This window comes from Dipodomys merriami, unplaced genomic scaffold (genome assembly GCF_024711535.1).
Source record: "Dipodomys merriami isolate MVZ:Mamm:240054 unplaced genomic scaffold, mDipMer1.0.p SCAF_509, whole genome shotgun sequence".
In the NCBI taxonomy this organism is placed as follows: domain Eukaryota; kingdom Metazoa; phylum Chordata; class Mammalia; order Rodentia; family Heteromyidae; genus Dipodomys; species Dipodomys merriami.
Window position 1 is genome coordinate 118092 of NW_027206079.1, and position 18708 is coordinate 136799.

The following is an 18708-nucleotide window of genomic DNA, read 5'->3' on the forward strand; positions in this document are numbered from 1 at the left end:
CTGTCATTCGGGCAGTGGGGCAGGAGGGGTGGCTCCCAGGGTAGATGTGGACAAGAGAACCAGCATCAGGAACATTCTTAGAACTTCAGCAAACCCTGGGAGCCCTGCCACATTCCCACATCCTGAACCAAGCTTAGGACAAACACCAGGGTTAGTAAGTATTGAATAAAGAGACTCTCCAAAGCCAGGTGTCTCATGCCTATAATCCTAGGCTGAGATCTGAGGATTGCGGTTCAAAGCCAGCCCAGGCAGGAAAGCCCATGAGACTTTTAGCTCCAGAAAACCAGAAGTGGAGTTGTGGCTGCAAGTGGTATAGCCTTGAGTGCTAGCCTTGAGCAAAAGCACTTAGGAACAGCTCCGAGTTCAAGCCCCGTGATTAACAACAACATAAAGACTCTCCATAAGAGGAAATACTAGTTTAAACTAAATGCAACTGTGTTTGGTTTGCTTTTATCTGTAGTACTTCCTCCAGACCTTTATAGTATGTTAACATGGAACCAACCGGTCTTTTTACACTCTGTGAATCTCTCCAGAACTTCCTTGTTAACAAAAAACAACAACAACAAAAAAGACAAAAACAAAACCAAACGAAAACCCCAAGGCATTACATTTCCAAATATAGTCTGCAGATTACCCAGGAACTTATCACTTATCCTCAAGAAGATGAATATAAAAACTGGAAGTAATTATATGGCGTCATACACCTGTAATCTCAGCACTTAGAAAACTGAGGCAGAAAATCACAAGTTTGAGGCCAGCTTGTGTTCCATAGTGAGACCCTGTCTCAACAAATTTTTAAAAATTTACTTTAAATTTTTTAAAATTACTGTCAGCCTTACCTACACAGGAGACTGAGGTCTGAGAATCACCGTGCAGCCACCCTACAGGCAGGAGGGTCTATAAGACTCTTATCTCCAATTAACTAGCAAAAAGCCCAAAGTTGAGCTGTGGCTCAAGGGGTAGAGCTATGCCAGCCTTGAGCAGAAAAGCTCAGAAAGAGAGAGCATCCTAGCCCTGAGTTCAGCTCCAGCACCACACACACACATACACAAAGGGTGATTAGCCAATCAAAAGTCCATCTTAAGGAGTTGAGGTGGGTGGTTGGGTGCAAATCAACTGCATGGAAGGTGCCTGGGGTTTGGGGTTTTTATCCAGTAGAATGGCTCTCCCAGGCAAACATACCATGTGGAGTTACCTATTTCAAGTCCCAGCTTCTCATTTCTATATCTATAAGCTGAGACTGGAGCAAGTGATTTCTAAAGACTCTGCCAGTCCTTTACATTGTAAGCCTATGCTTCTGACTCAAAATGCTTCACAGACTAGAAATGCCTCTCAATCTTAAAACCCAGTATTACTGGAAATCCTTAGAGCCTGCGGCCCTTATGAGCACTTAGCTTACTTCAGTATCTCACTCAGCCCAGGTGCTGAGTACACCCAAGCATTCCGGCCTCTCATTTCCCTTTGAGATCTGAGGCCTTCGGGGTAGCAAGCAGGTTGGACTTGTTAGCGCAGAATGCTTCTGGCTGGGAAGGGAGCCAGCTGCTTGTCCAAGCAAACGAGGGTCCACCCCAGCTTCAGGAAGGGGAGGAATTGGGAAAATCTCACCCAGCACCAAGGTCTGCTGAGCAACACCGGCAGTAACCCAGAGGAAATGGGAGTTTTAAAAGAAATATATACATATATACACATATATACATATATATAATTGTCACCTGGGTATTTATTGTAACAATGCAGGCATTCTTTCAAATAGTTCTGTAATAACTGGCAGAACTTTCTTTTTTTTTTTTTTTTATTTCACAATGTTTTTAAGGGCCGGCTTGGTTTCTGGGCAAATTTAAAAGTCGTACAAATCCAAAGGAGGCAGAAAAGTATGGGATTAAATAACACTGATTAAGCCGGGTGCTGGTGGCTCACGCCTGTAATACTAGCTACTCAGGAGGCTGAGATCTGAGGATCGTGGTTCAAAGCCAGTCCGGGCAGGAGAGACTGTGAGACTCCTATCTCCAATAAACCACCAGAAAACCGGAAGTGGCGCTGTAGCTCAAGTGGTAGAGCCCTCGCCTTGAGCTGAAGAGCTGAGGGACAGCGCCCAGGCCCAGAGTTCAAGCCCCACGACCGACCAAAAAAATAAAATAAATAAATAAATAAATAAATAACACTGATTACCAAGTCAAGAGCATGATGACTTTGTGAAGCCTATAATCAAATCCTAAAAGATAAAGTCCCATGGTCTGGGGATGTGGCTCAAGAGGTAAAGTGCCAAGCTAGCCATTTCAAGACTGAATTTAAACCAACACCACACACACACACACACACACACACACACACACACAAGATAAAGTTCCTTGAAATGTATTTTGTGCATAACTATGACAAAGGATGTATATACCCCCATAGTTACTTTAAGATCCCTCCTAATTGAGTTTTGGATGTGGACATTCATTCACTCTTTTCACAAATTTCAGACTTTTGTGACCTAATCTCTGCCAACTTATCCAGCCCCTCTTCTCCTATCTCTCAGGTTCCTTGAATCTTATTCTTTTCTAATGTCAAACTACTTGCTTGTGATGTATTTGTACATATTAATCTGTCTTTGTTGACCATCTGATATTTATTTGCCTTTCACATTCCATGAAGTATTCCCTGATCCCTGGAGCCAGAGTAATTATTCCCTTAGCACCTGCAACACATTATGAGGGCCCTGGTTGCATTATGCTGTCATTATTGTCTATCTGTCCGCCTCTGCTCTAGGCTGAGTCCCTTGAGGGCAGGGCCTGTGTCTTAATTCTCTCTGTCCCTAAATGCTAGGCTCACAATAAGGCTCCGCGCACATTTGCTAGATAGGCAAATGCTTCACATTCTCTGAGCCCAACACCAGCAGTGTAGAGCGCCCTCTGGTGGAGCCTAAAGAAAGCAGAAAGATGAAGACCTAAATAGCCCCAGCTTTCACTTGGTTTGTTTTTGTAGCTAAACTTTTTTCTTTTTTTTCTTTCTTTCTTTTTTTGTCGGTCGTGGGGCTTGAACTCTGGGCCTGGGCGCTGTCCCTCAGCTCTTCAGCTCAAGGCGAGGGCTCTATCACTTGAGCTACAGCGCCACTTCCGGTTTTCTGGTGGTTTATTGGAGATAGGAGTCTCAGGGTCTTTCTTGCCCGGGCTGGCTTTGAACCATGATCCTCAGATCTCAGCCTCCTGAGTAGCTAGGATTACAGGCGTGAGCCACCAGCGCCCGGCTAATACTTTTTTCTAAGACTAAGATGTCTACACTGAAGGAAAGCATCCCACCTGACACTGTTTGAAGCCTAGGAACTACCACTAAGGGAAGGGAGCAAATCGAATCTATAATACAACAAATGTCCAAATTAAACTGATAGTGTATTATCGATCATATGTAACATATTATGAATTCAGTAATAACTTCCAGAATATGTCCCTTACTTTTATTTATGTGTTATAAACTTGAATTCTTAACTGAGTGACCAAGAATGGTACTGTGTTGCAATCTGAAACCTAGAATTTGGAACTTTCTCATTCATTATTTAATTTGGGTAGTGCCAGTACTAGGGTTTGAACTCAGGTCTATACACTCAACACTCAGCTCTTTCACTTAGCACTAATGCTTTATCACTTGAGCCATGCCTCCAGTCTAGCCTTTTGCCAATTAATTGATTGGAAATTGAGTTATTTGGATTTGTCTGCCTGGGCTGGCTCCAATTAGCCAGCAAATAGCTGAGAACAGGAGGTAGCACACGTGCTAAAATGCCAGCCTTGAGCAAAAGTCTTTTAGTGTTTTTAACGCTAAGAGACAGCAGGTCCTGAGTTCAAGCCCCAATCCTGGCTACCAACAGAGAAAGAAAGAGGAAAGGGAAGGGAAGGGAAGGGAAGGGAAGGGAAGGGAAGGGAAGGGAAGGGAAGGGAAGGGAAGGGAAGAGGGGGAGGAGCTGGGAGGGGAGGAGAGAAGAGGAGAGGAGAGGAGAGGAGAGGAGAGGAGAGGAGAGGAGAGGAGAGGAGAGGAGAGGAGAGGAGAGGAGAGGAGAGGAGAGGAGAGGAGAGGAGAGGAGAGGAGAGGAGAGGAGCAAGCTAGGCCATAAGGCTGGCATGGTAGTGCATGCCCATACCCGTAATTCTACCCTTCAGAAGGCTCAAGCAAGAAGACCACAAATAGTTTGAGGTCAGCCTGAACAAAACCCTGTCTCAAAATAAGAAAAGGAGGAGGATTAAGAGGAGAAGGAGGAGGAGGGAGAGGAGGAAATGATTTACAATTCTGACAGTCTCTCATAGTGTATATGTATGCATGTGCATTTTGTCTACATCATGGTATGGTTTAACACATTCTTCTAGATTTCCTATTAATTGACATCTGATTTAGAGTGGTTGTTCTCAATCTTCAGTGGGCATTGTTTCCACTGAACAGATTGCTGGTCCTGCCCTGACAGTTGCTGATTCTGAGCTGAGTAAGTCTCCAAATTTTGCATTTCTAAGAAGTTTCCTTGAGTTGCAGGTCACACCTTGCAAACCGGTAGACTAAGCTAGACCTGGGCTCAGTCAGATTCAAGTCTGAAAAAAGATATGTCGGTGGAAATACAGCTGTACACAACACTGCCCTGACGCTGACAGCTGGATGGATCAACAGAACTAACTGCCTTTTGACGATACAGCTGAGGCATCAATTCAGATGTAATACCAAACAAGAAAGGCCACTGTGCTCAGGGTGTGACATGTGTCTGAAACTAAGAGCTGTTACTTGGTACTGTGGCACCCAAGCCAGGAGAGAACCAATGAGGGTCCCCCTCCTCCCAGCCTCCATGCCGCCAGCGTCCCTTCTTAACATCACAGCTCTCTGGAAGCTGTCTGCTTCATGTTCATATTTCCTTTCTTCATCCACAGGGCTTAATCATGTCATGAATATATGGGTAGTTAATTGGAGATAAGAGTTTCATGGGCTTTCCTGCCCAGGCTACGTTCAAACCTCCATCCTCAGCTCTGAGCCTCCTGAGTAGCTAAGATTACAGGTATGAGTACAGGTATGCCTGACTCATGCCACGATCTTAAACCAACACATACTTTCAAACTAAAAGCTCTGGTTAATGAGGTGGCTCTATCCTGCTGTTCCACGGCCTAAGCACCATAAAGAAACAAAGTCTCTAGTGCTCAGTGCTTCTCTGTCTTTCTGTTGCAGATGGAGAAAAGAGGCCAGGATGTGCTTGGCCTGGACCACCAAGCAGCAGTACTTTCCACAGTATTTTCTGTGTTTGCCAAGCCCTCACCGGGAGGTTGTGGGGCCTCTGCCTTGAACCTTGCCAAGTGACGTAGACTCCTGTGGGCCCCTATGTACTTCCTGTGTAGGGCTCAGAAACCCGCCTCCCAGCCCTGACTCAGGTGTCTGCTTCAGACAATGGTGAGTCTCCTCTTACAGAAAGCCCCCCTTTTCTTCCCAGCCTTGGAAACACTGGGTCCTAGGTCCTTAGATCCAGTGGCTATTTTGAAAATGTTGTTGTCTGGTTTCCTTTACAGAAGTGATAGGCCGACTCATCTCCGCCATCTTAGCAGAGCGGGAGAAGGATGCAGTGGAGCATTTCCTGGAGCATTGTGGGCCTCTGCCTCCTAGCAGGTAAGTAGGATGGAATGAAGAAAGGGCAGATTTCCCCAGGCCCCTAGAAGGTTCACAGCCTCACCTGGAACAATCAGACAAGATACCAAAGACCCTCACACACCAGGAGAGGAAAGGAACTGTTTGTGCTTGAAGGGGATGGAGGATTAGAGCTGGAGGAAAGAAAACAACAAAAGCCAAGGTACCAGGGGACCATTCCAGGAGCAGCCAATGAAGGGAAGTTGGGATGATCGTATCAATTCAGAACAGAGGTCTCTCTGCCAGCAAGAGCAAGCTTGTCTGGCAGTAAGCTAACCCAACCTTAAGAACTAACACATAAAGCAGAGCCAGTGTTTGGAGGAGACATTGTTGAACCTGAACTCTGCTCAGGGTGTAGCAAATTTAGTATCTAATGTTCAGTCCTTCTGGTGGGGACCAAGAACTTTCAGTGAGTTCAGTCCTTTGAGAAGAGAGGTAGGATCTAAAATGATAAATATCCAAGGATATTGGCATAGTATGGGTGAGATAAATAATGCAGAGAAGCATTGCCATTTATTCTTTGTATGTGTTCAGTGATTGAACCCTTACTGTTAGGAAAATGGAGGTGAATGGAAAAGGAATAGGCCGAACTCAATCGTCAGTAGGCTAGGACTGCTTATTGCCAGCAAAGGCACAGAGCTTCCCATGGGTTTGGAAGTCGTGTGAGGGACTGGATTGGGGGTGAGCTTATGTAGATCCTCACGTGGAAGCAGAAAAATAAAACAAGGGCTATGGTCTCTTGGAGACCAACGGCAGTGTCCTGGACCAGGCCCAGAGTGGAATGCTCACCTGGGGTGATGGGCTATGGTCTCCTGGGGTGAAGGGCTATGGTCTCCTGGGGTGAAGGGCTATGGTCTCCTGGGGGTCAAGGTCGGAATGACCTTCCTGCAGACAAGCAGGTGAGCGTGCACCTGGTGCTTTGCTTGACCGAAGGAATTAGGCAGGAGTCAACCCTTCAATTGCTGCCTATTTACAGATGAAATGAGGAGTTAAATAGCTTCTTTCAAATCATGCTGTTAGTAAGTGCTGAAGCTGACAAAGAAAACCACAACTGTGTCTATTCATGCCTGGGCTTGGGACAACTGCACTAACTAAGGCAAAATGGCTCATGAGGCTTTTATATCAAAGGCCCAGACCATGCAATTGTAGCCGGAACTCCCATGTCACAGCAGCCACCATGATGTCTCCACTTCCTGCTTCATTGCCAACTTCTCACACACACAACACCCACCCACCCCTGTTAAAATGAAGTCTCTTTCAGGAGATTCCCTCTGGGTTTTGTTTGTTTGTCTTTGATACAGGGTTTTACTGTGTAACCTTGCTGGCCTTGAATTCCAGTTTCCTCTGTCTCAGACTCTCAAGTGCTAGGATTACAGGCATGTGCCACCACACTCTGTAAGATTCTATATTTGTAATATGCTCCAAGCTTATTTACCTGTGACTAGTCCAAGGAACACACTTCTAGAAATATGGCATCAAGAAAATGTGCCCAGTCTGTCTGGGGATGGGAGAATGTCTCATCTACTGTAGAGGCTGTTGGTAAACATCAAAATCTCAGGCAATAAGGGGAAACTGATCACTGTCATGAATCGAAGTTATTGTTGACCCAGAGGACCCAGGATAAATGCCTTCAGTTCTCAATACCCAGACTCTAGTTGATGAGCAATTGGGGTTTCAGATATTTTCTCCTCTGACTCAAGCAGAAAACAAATGGAAAAATTGAGCCATTTGACAGAGACAGAACAAGAACGTCAGCATTTGTATGCAACCAAGAACTTGTTTCTCTTCCTCAGTCAGAAACAACTTTTCAAAATGGAAACTGGTTTATAAAACTCATTTATGCTTTCTGTAGTGACCTTAAAAGCTGCCTCAACTTTTTCTAAGTTTTATTTGTTGAATAGCATGTGTTCCGTGTTATAGGCTAGACGTTTCTTTATTCTGTTTCTTCCTGAAATGAATCCAAATTCATGGTCAAGACCCAGTAGTAAAAGTCACTTTCTTTTCTTTTTTCTTCTCCTTTTTCTTTGGGGATGGGAGTTTCCTGGTGCTGGAGCCTGAACACCTGTCCCTTAGCTTTTTTCTCTCAATGCTGCAGCTTTACCACTTAAACCACACCTCCACTTCTGACTGATCAATGGGAATGTATTTCACACCCTTTTCTGCTGGGGGATGGGGGAACTTCAAACAGCAATCCTCAGATCTCAGGCTCCTGAGTGGATAGGATCACAGGCACAAGCCACTGATGCCCAGTTTAAACATCACTTTTTAATTTTTTTCTGTTTTTTTCTTTTTATTATTACCTTTCAGTAGCTGTTCAAAGGAATTGCCGTTTAACAAAGCAGTTTATGAATACAATATGTCTTGCTCAAGGGAACCCTTTCAACATTGTCTCTTGTCCTTCTTTTACCCACCCCTTCCCTCACTCTTCTTAATTTCATCCATATACATTGGATTTTTTGACTGCATTCTCCACTACTTCTTCTCTTTATTCTTATCACTTTTTTTTTTGAAGTACAGAAATTACTATAAACCAGTAGAGCCTGAGAAGGACTTTAGATATTCGATAATGCGTGAGTGTTGCAGGCATTAACAATATGTCCTAACTCTATTGTTCTTCTCTATTTTCCAGTTGGCACTTGGGGACAGGAAGGTAAGATATGCTTTCTTTCTTTGTTAAGAAACCAACATTCTTGGCACAGGCACATGCCAAGTAACAATGTTTCTGTCAACTAAGGCTGGATAAACAGCAGTGGTCCTCATAGGATTTGAATGGAGCAGAAAAATTTGTATCACTGACTACTTTCATTGTATCTTTTCTATGCTGAGATACACAAATCCTCACCATTGTGTTACAACTGCCTGGGCGTTGGTGTGCGGAAAGCTCTGTTCTACCGCCTAGGTCACACTATGGCAGTCACACAAGGGGCAGACGGCCTCAGAACTGACTGCATTTGTGAATGAAGTTTCTCTGGGCCTCCCCTGCACTTCCCCAGAGACCAGTAAGAGGCTTCTGCCTTGGTCCTTTGCTCTTTCATCAGAAATCTAGCCCCAAAGAGGGAATCAACAGAGACCTCAGGAAATACCAAGTCTTAATAAGAAACCTGGAGACTATTGGCAAGTTGATAATACCAACAGTTTTCATTTACCATTTGGTGTGTCATTACCATTTTTGGTCAGTTGTGGGCCTTGTACTCTGAGCCTGAGCACTGACCCTCAGCTCTTCAGCTCAAGGCTAGTGCTCTACCACTTGAGCCACAGCGCCACTTCCCGTTTTCTGAGTGGTTTGCTGGAGATAAGAGTCTCATAGACCCCAGGCACCAGGGACTCATGCCTGTCATCCTAGCTACTCAGGAGGCTGAGATCTGAGGATCACGGTCCAAAGTCAGCCCAGGCAGGAAAGGCCGTGAGACTCTTATCTCCAATAAACCACAGAAAACTGGAAGTGGTGCTGTGGCTCAAGTGGTGGAGCACTAGCCTTGAGCTGAAGAGCACAGGGACAGAGCCCAGGCCCTGAGTTCAAGCCCTATGGCTGACAAACAATAAAATAAAAAAGTCTCACAGACTTTCCTTCCCTGGGCTTCTGTAGAAGATGTGTGGCCATCTAGAATGCACTCGTTCTGGTGTCCTTGAGTGATTCCCAGGCAGCTTTGGGATGCAGGTCAAAATCAAGTGTCTGAGCATTCTGAATGTGCGCGTTCATGTGTACACATGCCCCAGCTTGATTTACTCAGGCACAGAAGCGCAGTAGACCCTGGAGTTACCCCATTCTGGAAGCTTCTCTGTCCACTCAGCCACTGTAAACTAAAGGAACCCATGTTGTGGAAAGTAGCCATTTCCTGCCACACAACCAAACATGTGGCACCCCGAGCAGCCACTTCTGCACACAGCCATCAGATAGTTAATGAAGAGCATCTCACCCGATGCAGCCAAGGAAACATGAAGATCCATTGTTTTCTAACACTGGAGGGAAGGGTCCTAACCAGATGGGGCAGGACTCAAACTCACCTGCTAATGGGAAGGTTGCTAATGGCTTTTTATCATTTCCTTTGCAGACCCTGAAGAAAGTGGTAAGAGAATTTTCATTCTATACAACCTTTTCCAGTGTGGGACAAGATGGCCCTGGGGACAATCCCAGTAGTGAACACTAAGAACCAGAACTAAGAGATGGGAAATCCACTCATCTTTCAAAAGACTGTATAGGAGAGGGGCCTAGATTTGTTGCTAGCCCTCATGTCTGACTATGGCTGTGCACGTATGTATCCCTTGTTGTCAGGGAAAAACACACAAGTGGGGGAGGGGTGTCGGCGCATCTATGAGTTCTTTTTGTTGTTGTTGTTGTTGGTCGTGGGGCTTGAACTCTGGGCCTGGGCGCTGTCCCTCAGCTCTTCAGCTCAAGGCGAGCGCTCTACCACTTGAGCTACAGCCGCCACTTCTGGTTTTCTGGTGGTTTATTGGAGATAGGAGTCTCACGGTCTCTCCTGCCCGGACTGGCTTTGAACCACGATCCTCAGATCTCAGCCTCCTGAGTAGCTAGGATTACAGGCGTGAGCCACCAGCGCCCGGCAAACCATGAGTTCTTTAAAGGTAGAAATGGTATCTATTTCCCCTGGTGCCCAGTCTGGTCCATACTAGAGATTCAATGAATATTTTGTTGAATGACTCCTTCTCTACAGAAATAATCTTGTCTGCTTGGCAATACGGTGTGTTGATGGGACTAGATGCGATGATGGGAATGAATGCAGAATAAAGTGAAGTATAAAGAGGAGGAAGCTGGCAGTTCTTTAGGCTGTTGTGAAAGGCTTCTGGGGGAGGAGCTGGGATTCCTGAGCTGAGGATCCTAGAATTCGCTTGTACTTTAGGGGAGAGGAATCTTTTAGGCAGAGAAGATGAGTCTAACACTGAGGCTGAGGTACAGTGTTTGAATCCTGCCTCAATGCGCTACTTGCTGAATTAAATTGTTCTGTGTCATTCCATCATCCTGTGTAAAACAAATCAGGATTTAATGAGCAACGCATCGAGGTCTTTAGAACATTATCTGATGTACAGAAGGCAGGAGGTGGAACCTAGCTGTTGTTAGATACACAACACATTGACTAAAGAGGGTAAGCATTAAAGTCTATCGAGCATGCGTCTTCTAGATATTGCCTTACTTGAATTTCCTCATCTATTTCTTCTAACACCCTGATTCTACAGATTAGAGGATAATTAATTTCAATCATAGAGGATTAATGCAGATTTACATGATACTATTATGCAAATGAGATTGCTTACATCCTAATCATTAGGAAATGCCAGGGATGTGTGTAAACCCTGTGGGAACACATCCATTTCTAAGTATAGGCATTGAGGTCCTTGTAGGAACGTGTATATCTAAGCTCTGCTAATGTACCGTGCCAGTCAAAGTCATCAGCAATTTTGTTTACACTTATTGGCTTTCCAGAAAGATCTACCAAGTAGAGTATAATGCCTGTTTACTTTTAGCTTTGTCTGATTTATGGTTTCTGGGTTCGTGCAACATTTCTAAAAAAAAAATTCTGCAAAACATTAAGTCCACGTAATACGCATCATCCTTACATTAATTCCCAGTCGTTGGCAAGCAGAGAAGGCCTTGTTTATGGTCTGTGTTGTCTTAATCAGGTGGCTGCCTGAGCAGCTGGATCCAAGCTCAGTTGTGTTAGCGTTGGCAGAGCTCCAAGAAGGAAAAGAGGCAAGACACTAACGCTCTCCGTGAGCACCTGCTGTGTGTCAGCCCCTGTGCCCCTGAGAACCCGCTTCATTCTCATAAAACCCTGTGAGGTGGGAGTTTTATCTTTTCTTCCAGAGGAAACAAGTTCAGTGTGGACGTGCTGCACACTTGTGATCCTAGCATTCAGGAGGCTGAGGCAGGAGGATGGAGAGTTCAAGACCAGTCTTAACCACCTAGCGAGACCCTGCCTCAATGAATAGATTTTTGTTTTTGAAAGAAGCAGGCTCAGAGAGAGTAAGTGCCTTGTCCTTGTTCATGCAGCCCAGGGCAAATCCGATTCAAACACAAAACTTCGTATTCTTTACTCAGTAGTATTCTGTCTCTAAGTATCCCCCCCTCCCCTCTCCTGGTTGCTGTGTCCAGACTCTGGCATAGCCCAACACTTCCCAGGGAGCCAGCCACAAATGTTTTATGAAGTATGGATGGACCACCAACTCCGCCTGCAGGACAAAGCTGCCTGCAATGGGAGGGGGTGAGCCCACTGGTGACCTCCATGGATTATTAGTGGATTTCAGATGTTCACACCAATGGTCCCTCCAATAACAACAAAAAATAATGGAGAGTTTATTATACCCAGAGTTCACACAAAATGGAGCTATTTGGTTTTGGTTTTTGGTATTGTTGGTTTGTTGTTGTTGTTTGGTTAGAGGGTTTTTTTTTTTGTTCGGTTTTGTTTTGTTTTGTTTTTGTCAGTCGTGGGGCTTGAACTTAGGACCTGTGCACTTTCCCTGAGCTTTTTCCCTCAAGGCTAGCATTCAACCATTTTGAGCCACAGTACCACTTCTGGGTTTCTAGAGATTAATTGGAGATAATAGTTCCATGGATTTTCCTGCCCAGACTGGTTTTGAACCGTGATCCTCAGATCTCAGCCTCCTGAGTATTTAGAATTATAGGTGTGAGCCACCAGCATATTTTACTGGAAGAACCAATCCCACTAAAATATATAAAGTTTATCACATCATTTTGAAAAAATAGCAGATTAAAGCATATGGAAGGAGATAAAAGATGTCTGATCTCGCTGGGAGCCGGTGGCTCACGCCTGTAATCCTAGCTACTCAGGAAGCTGAGATCTGAGGATCATGGTTCAAAGCCAGCCTGGGCAGAAAAGTCAGTGAGACTCTTATCTCCAATTAACCACTAGAAAACCGGAAGTGGTGCTGTGGTTCAAGCAGTAGAGTGCTCGCCTTGAGCTGAAGAGTGCAGGGACAGCGCCCAAGCCCAGAGTTCCAGCCCCATGACCAACAAAAAAAAAAGAAAAGAAAAGAAAAAGAAGAAAAAAGATGTCTGATCTTGATTATGAGGAATTTAGTCAGCAATGAAGGGGACGAACCCTAAGCAATGAGAAGTAGGTAAACCACTTCTCTTCTCTTCTCTCCCATTCCTCAGAGCTTAAAGAATATGAAGTCTCCATCTCGGGAAGTAGGGTAACAGTGACCTGTCCTCTGGATCCTGAATCTGGCTCACTAAAATGGGAAAAAAATGATGTAGTATTATCCGCTAAGGATGAGCAACTCGTACTGCCGTCATTTTCAGAAATGGATGACAGTGGTTACTATGTGTGCTACTTAAGTAACTCACCAAAGAAACAATACCTCTACCTGAAAGCTAAAGGTAAGGATTTTCCCAAACCAGTGTGCCATCTCCAGGTGTTTTAATGCTCTGTCCTTCACTCAGTCTTGGGCTCTATGGGGCCACACAGCATCAGTCCATTCTAGAAAGTTTATTGAACACCAGCATGGGCTGTCTGGATAACCTTAGTCAGTGTTAGGTCTAAAATAAGTTCCTAGCTGGGTGCCAATGGCTCATGCCTGTAATCCTAGCTACTCAGGAGGCTGAGATCTGAGGATCTGGGTTCAAAGCTAGCTCAGGAAGGAAAGTCTATGAAACTCTTATCTCCAATAAACCACCAGAAAACTGGAAATGGCACTGTAGCTCAAGTGGTAGAGCTTTAGCCTTGAGCTGAAGAGCTGAGGACAGCGCTCAGGCCCAGAGTTCAAGCCCCATGACTGACAAATAAATAAATAAAAATAAATAAAATAAGTTCCTAGCCTGGAACAGTGGTACATGCCTGTAATCTCAGCTACTCAGAAGGCATGGGTGGGAAAATTGAAGTCCACACCTGGTCCAGGCCAAAAAGCGAGATCCTATCCCCCAAAAAGAACTAAGGCAGAAAAAGGTTGAGGGGTGGCTCACATGGTAATAAGGACTGTCTGGCAAGCAGAGGGTCCTGAGTTCAAATCCCAGTCCTAAAACTCAATTATTAATTAACTAATGCAAATAACTTTCCCTCCGTGACAGGCTTCTGTTATTTTTATTACATCACACCCAGAATTATGTGACACTAGCATCCGTTTATCTGATGTTTTATTCAGAGATACATTCTTCAGGAGGACTTGCCAGGGAGACTCAAAGCCACAATTTTTTTAGAAGTCCTAAGAGAGGCATAATAAACCTCATAGCAATGCAAGCTCACATTAACTCAATGCTCATGAGGTCTGTGGCACTGTACTGAAGTCCCTGCACAGGCCAAGGACTTCTTCACGTCATCCTCTCGATGGCCATGCCGTTGACATACCATTTTATGCCCACTTTTGTCATTGTTGTTGTAGATGAGGACACAGGGACTTTATGGGTTGGAAACCCAGTTCACAATTCCCCCAACTAGTAAGCAATGGAGCTGAGACTTGAACCCAGAACAGCTTGGGTCCACCTCCTCTACCCATGACCATAACTTGTTTGCTGTCGCTAGGCAGGGACGAGCACTCGGCAGGGGAGGACTCTGGCATGGCGAGTGTGTACATGTTGAGGGGAGAAGGGGGGACTTGGCCTCACTTGTTCCTTCCTCTTCTCAGTGACTCCTCATTTCTCCCCTCCTGCCCCACCCCATCATCCCCTGCAGTATGCGACAACTGCGTGGAGGTAGACCTGATGGCCTTGGTCACGATCATCATAGTGGACATCTGCGTTACTCTGGGCTTGCTGATGCTGGTCTATTACTGGAGCAAGAACAGAAAGGCCAAGGCCAAACCTGTGACTCGAGGGGCCGGTGCAGGGAGCAGACCCAGGGGTAAGACATAGAACTAGGTCGGAGGATACTCTCGCCAGAGCGCATCCAGCCTCGGCCTAGAAACAGCTTCTCTAGAGCATTCATTGGGATACCAAGATCTCACTTCCTCTGCATCGATGAGCTGGCCTCTGCAAACACCTGCCAGCACCCTGCAGCCATCCAGCTCCACCCCTGCACTGTGGGAAGAGACTGGGGGGGGGGAAGGGAAGGGTAATACCTGCCTTGTCCTTTCCCTTCCCCCAACCAAAGACACCATTGGAGGGAAGTCACAAATAATGAGAATAAAATAGAGGCTCTTCCTGAGGTGGAAAAAAGGAGAGAAAGGGGGGGCTGGATGGAGCAAGGAGGGGAGAAGGGGGACCTTGCCAGACTGGGGCTGCCCTCAGCACTGTAAAATTGGAGTCTTCCTTTCCTTCCTCTGCAGGACAAAACAAGGAGAGGCCCCCACCTGTGCCCAACCCAGACTATGAGGTAATGGGACAGAGATGGGGGGGGAGCCAGGGGAAGTGGGGACAGGGGAGACTGGCCATCTCATCCCTCGGGGGTCCCATGTGCCCCCCCTCCATGGCAGATCCGAACCATCTCAAAGGCTTCCAATGCAGGGGAGGTGCGGGGGGGGGGGGCAGAGGGAGCGGTGGATGGTCCCCTCTCTGAGGTTTACTCATTGGCTGAGAGATACAGCCGCGGAAAATACAATACAAGCAAATTCTAACTGGATAGACTCCAGTTCCACCAGCGCGCACTGCTGCCGCGAGCTAGTTATTAAGACGTGAGCACACTTGACTGGTACACAGCCAAAGCTTCCTGCCATCCCTCCCCCACCCCCACCCTGCCCCTCCTGCTGCTGCTGCTGCTACCTCTGATTGGGTAACTGAAGGGTTGATGTTCAGCCTTGGGGAGGTTCACAGACTGTTCTCGTGGTTCATGGGGTGTTAAAGATCCTATCATACCTGAATCCGCTCAGCAAATATGTATTGAGTGCCAGTCAAGCATCTGGTATTTACCTTCCCATGAGTGACCCCACTGAACCCTAACAAGAGTCCCTAGAGATGCAAGTAACCAACCAAGGGCCTGCTTAGGCTCGCTCCCCCGTTGAGCAGGAGAGCTGAGGAGCTGACCTTGCCCAGTTACATGTCAAGCCTGCCTCCTGATAGAACCCAGCCCCCTTTGACCAGGCTGCAGCCAGAGCCCTAGTGCTTCTGTTCCTCCCGATCCACTTCCTCCACCCCACTAACCCTCTCTGTTTTACTCCCAGCCCATCCGCAAAGGCCAGCGGGACCTGTACTCTGGGCTGAATCAGAGAGGAATCTGACTGCACGGAAGACACGGCCTCCCAGGGCCCGGGTCTGGCCTGGGCACCCTGCTATTCCCTGTCCCCTGGACAAGTCTTGGCTGCCACAAGAGAACTGGTCTTCAGCCTCCTGGTGAACTCACACCCCACAGCCTTGCCCCTGGCTTCCTCCTTCCTGCCTTCTCTGCTGCTGGTGACCAGTTCTAGAACATTGCTGTCTCGCTGTCTCTGGAAACCTCCCGGTGAGGGACGCCCTCACACCCCACATGCCTTCTTGTCAGGATATTTATGTCCGTGACTCCCTGTCACCTCCTGCCTTCCCTCGTGGATATTATTCCTGCCTCTGTTCCCTCCTTTTCTTGTCTACCATTTGTCCCTCATTTCCTAACACTTCCATGCATATAGCTTTCTGCTTTTCCAGCTGCTTGGGGAGGGGGGGATTTCCTGGATGAATGTTGGCAGAGCTCCTGCCCCGTTCACGGGTCCTGACTCAGAGCCAGGGAAGCTCCCGTAGCTGGCCTTCACGGCAGGCCCGTGGGTGTTACAATGTGCATCACTGCTAATGCACGGGGTTCCCCGCCACCAACGGAGAAAAGCAATAAAGTATATTTGGCTGGCTGGAAGAGTTGCTGTCTTGTCTTTTATGAGCCACAGAGTCTCACTAATATAGCCCAGGCTGTCCTTGAACTTCCCATCTCCCCTGCCCCGACTTCCAGAATGCTGGAACCATACCTAGTTACTGTCCCTCTTTTCTGGAACATTCTCAGAGGCTCGCCTGTTTCCTAAGACCTCTCAGGTTCTCCCCACTTCTGACTAACTTCAGTGCTTGCAGTATGATGCCAAGTGATCTGAAGTTTACCCAGGCAGGAATAATGAGAGAGGGAGAGAGAGAAAGAGAGAGAGAGAGAGAGAGAGAGAGAGAGAGAGAGAGAGAGAGAGAGAGAGAGAGAGAGAGAGAGAGAGAAAGTTTGACTTAGAGAAAATGGCAGAGAGTGTGACTGCTGGGCCCTTCGTAGAGTTGTCAGTTCATAAAAGGAGTGAGAAAGAAGCAGGCCATGAAAGGCAGGTGGGTCTCAGGAGAGCACAGGGAAGGCGTAAGGGCAGGAGGGGTTTGGGGTTGGCTTCCACAGCTGTCAGGAAGAGCAGCTGAGCCGGGCTGGGGAAGCGGAGAGAGCCACCATCCCTGCCCTCTCTCACAGCCGGAGGCAGGCTGTGGTTAAGCTGCAGGATGTGGGCTGTGCTGGGAGTGAAGGTAGAGCAGCAGCCAGGGGCGGTGAGCGGGGTGGGAGAGCTCTGTTCCCTGTCTCCCACAGCACCCATTTAGCCTGCAGGGCAAGAGGGGTGGTGGTCAGAGCACCAGGGAGCTGTCCTAGGCTAGCCCAAGCCAGCAAGCTAAGCTGGCTTCTCTCCCCACCGGCACGGGGGCTGTTGATGTATATGACAAGGCCTGAAAAGAGCGGCTGTGATGAGCACGGCTCAGCAGCTACTATTTGTTGGTCCTTGGGGAGGGACTGCTTCTTTCCCTCCCTCTGAGCACCAACACTTAGCCTCAGAAGTCGGTGATGTTTTCCATCAGGAGCCACTGCTCAGGGATGGTCCAGGGATGGCAGATGTGGTCCCAGGTATTCTTGATAGTTTTCTGCCTGGGGGAGACAGAGCTCTGTCGAACAAAAGCAATAATCACTGATGTTTACTAAGCATCTATTATACTGTAACGTTCGGAGTTAGTCCCTTTCTGTGTTCTTATCTCACTTAATCCTTGCAGTGACTTCACACAATAGATGCTGTCATCGTCATCTTACACACAAAGATTGTGAGGCCAAGGAGAGCTTAAGTCATTTGCCCAAGTGACAGTAAGGGGGTTGGGAAGGTGGCTCAGTGGTAGAGCACTTGCCTTGCATGCTCGAGGCCCTGGGTTCGATTCCTCAGCACCACATAAGAAAAAAGCCGGAAGTGGCGCTGTGTGGCTCAAGTGGTAGAGTGCTAGCCTTGAGCTGAAGAGCTGAGGGACAGCGCCCAGGCCCAGAGTTCAGGTCCCACGACCAGACCCCCCCCCAAAAAAAAACAAAAACCAAGTGACAGTAAGGGGTGGCAGGGCTGGAACAGAGAGGGAGGGCTGCCCGATTCCAATGCTGTCCGCCTCTACCCACCACTGAGATCGAGAGGAATGCTCTCCATCCTAGCAGTGTCCTTGGAAAGACAGATAGAGGGGATGGGAGTGGAGGTGAAATCAGAAATCAGTGCGGGTTTCCTGGGACAGAGGCAGAGTAATACAGGACTGAGGCAGATGCCGAAGTGAGGAGACAAGCAAGAGCTGGGGCTGATACTGGGGATTCAGAAGATAGAAGGGGCGGATGAAAGGACCAAAGCACTGCAGTATAGGATGTAGGGTCTAGATGGAGAGGAGGAATGCAGAAGAGAGGAAAGATTAACCAGAGAGAAGAGAAAAATCCATTTCTACCATTGACCCAACGGAGTAATAACAATTGAATTCACTCTTCTGCCTCCTAAAAGATGAGACAGGACAGGTTTAAACAATCTTGAAGACATTGGACACTGGGCAACAGTGGGCAGTGATCCCAGAGAGATGGGAAACAACTAAGTTGAACCCTTGGATGATCCCAGTTTATGATCAAGAAAGGGTGCAGCAAGAGAGAACCCAGGCATCATCTATCGATTTCTGAGAGGCAAGCAGGCAGAGATGGGAGGCCCGGGCACCTAGAGTCTGTAGGAGAGAGATGCCCAGTGAGGGCCCCACAGAACTGGAGAGCCTCCCTCCCAAGTATTCGCCTAGGTAGTGATCGCACACAAAGAAGAGGAAACTGCAAGATAACAGAGAAAGAGTCCCTTGAAAGGATGAGAAGGGAAGAATCTTTGGCTCTCAGGCAGGGCTGTAAGTCATTTTTCCCAATCTCACCAGTCAAGGGGCACTGAGCAGAGCTGCGTGCCGGCGTGGGGGGCAGGGCCAGCCATGTC

General features: G+C 47.2%; 1 protein-coding gene across 1 annotated transcript; it reads left to right on the forward strand.

The window, feature by feature from the left end:
- Window positions 1-5329: 5329 nt before the first annotated feature.
- LOC138810766 (T-cell surface glycoprotein CD3 epsilon chain-like) lies at window positions 5330-16355 on the forward strand. Its single transcript, XM_069997971.1, has 8 exons — window positions 5330-5397; window positions 5514-5610; window positions 8258-8278; window positions 9681-9695; window positions 12761-12985; window positions 14274-14441; window positions 14866-14912; window positions 15697-16355. The coding sequence occupies exons 2-8, from the start codon at window positions 5562-5564 to the stop codon at window positions 15751-15753; spliced, it is 582 nt and encodes a 193-aa protein (XP_069854072.1). The 5' UTR covers window positions 5330-5397; window positions 5514-5561; the 3' UTR covers window positions 15754-16355.
- Window positions 16356-18708: the final 2353 nt, after the last annotated feature.

Coding starts and splice junctions, on each gene's coding strand:
- LOC138810766 (XM_069997971.1), top strand. CDS start 5,562: ATGCAGTGGAGCATTTCCTGGAGCATTGTGGGCCTCTGCCTCCTAGCA. Junction 5,611..8,257: donor GGGCCTCTGCCTCCTAGCAG/GTAAGTAGGATG, acceptor TCTATTTTCCAG/TTGGCACTTGGGGACAGGAA. Junction 14,913..15,696: donor TGCCCAACCCAGACTATGAG/GTAATGGGACAG, acceptor TTTTACTCCCAG/CCCATCCGCAAAGGCCAGCG.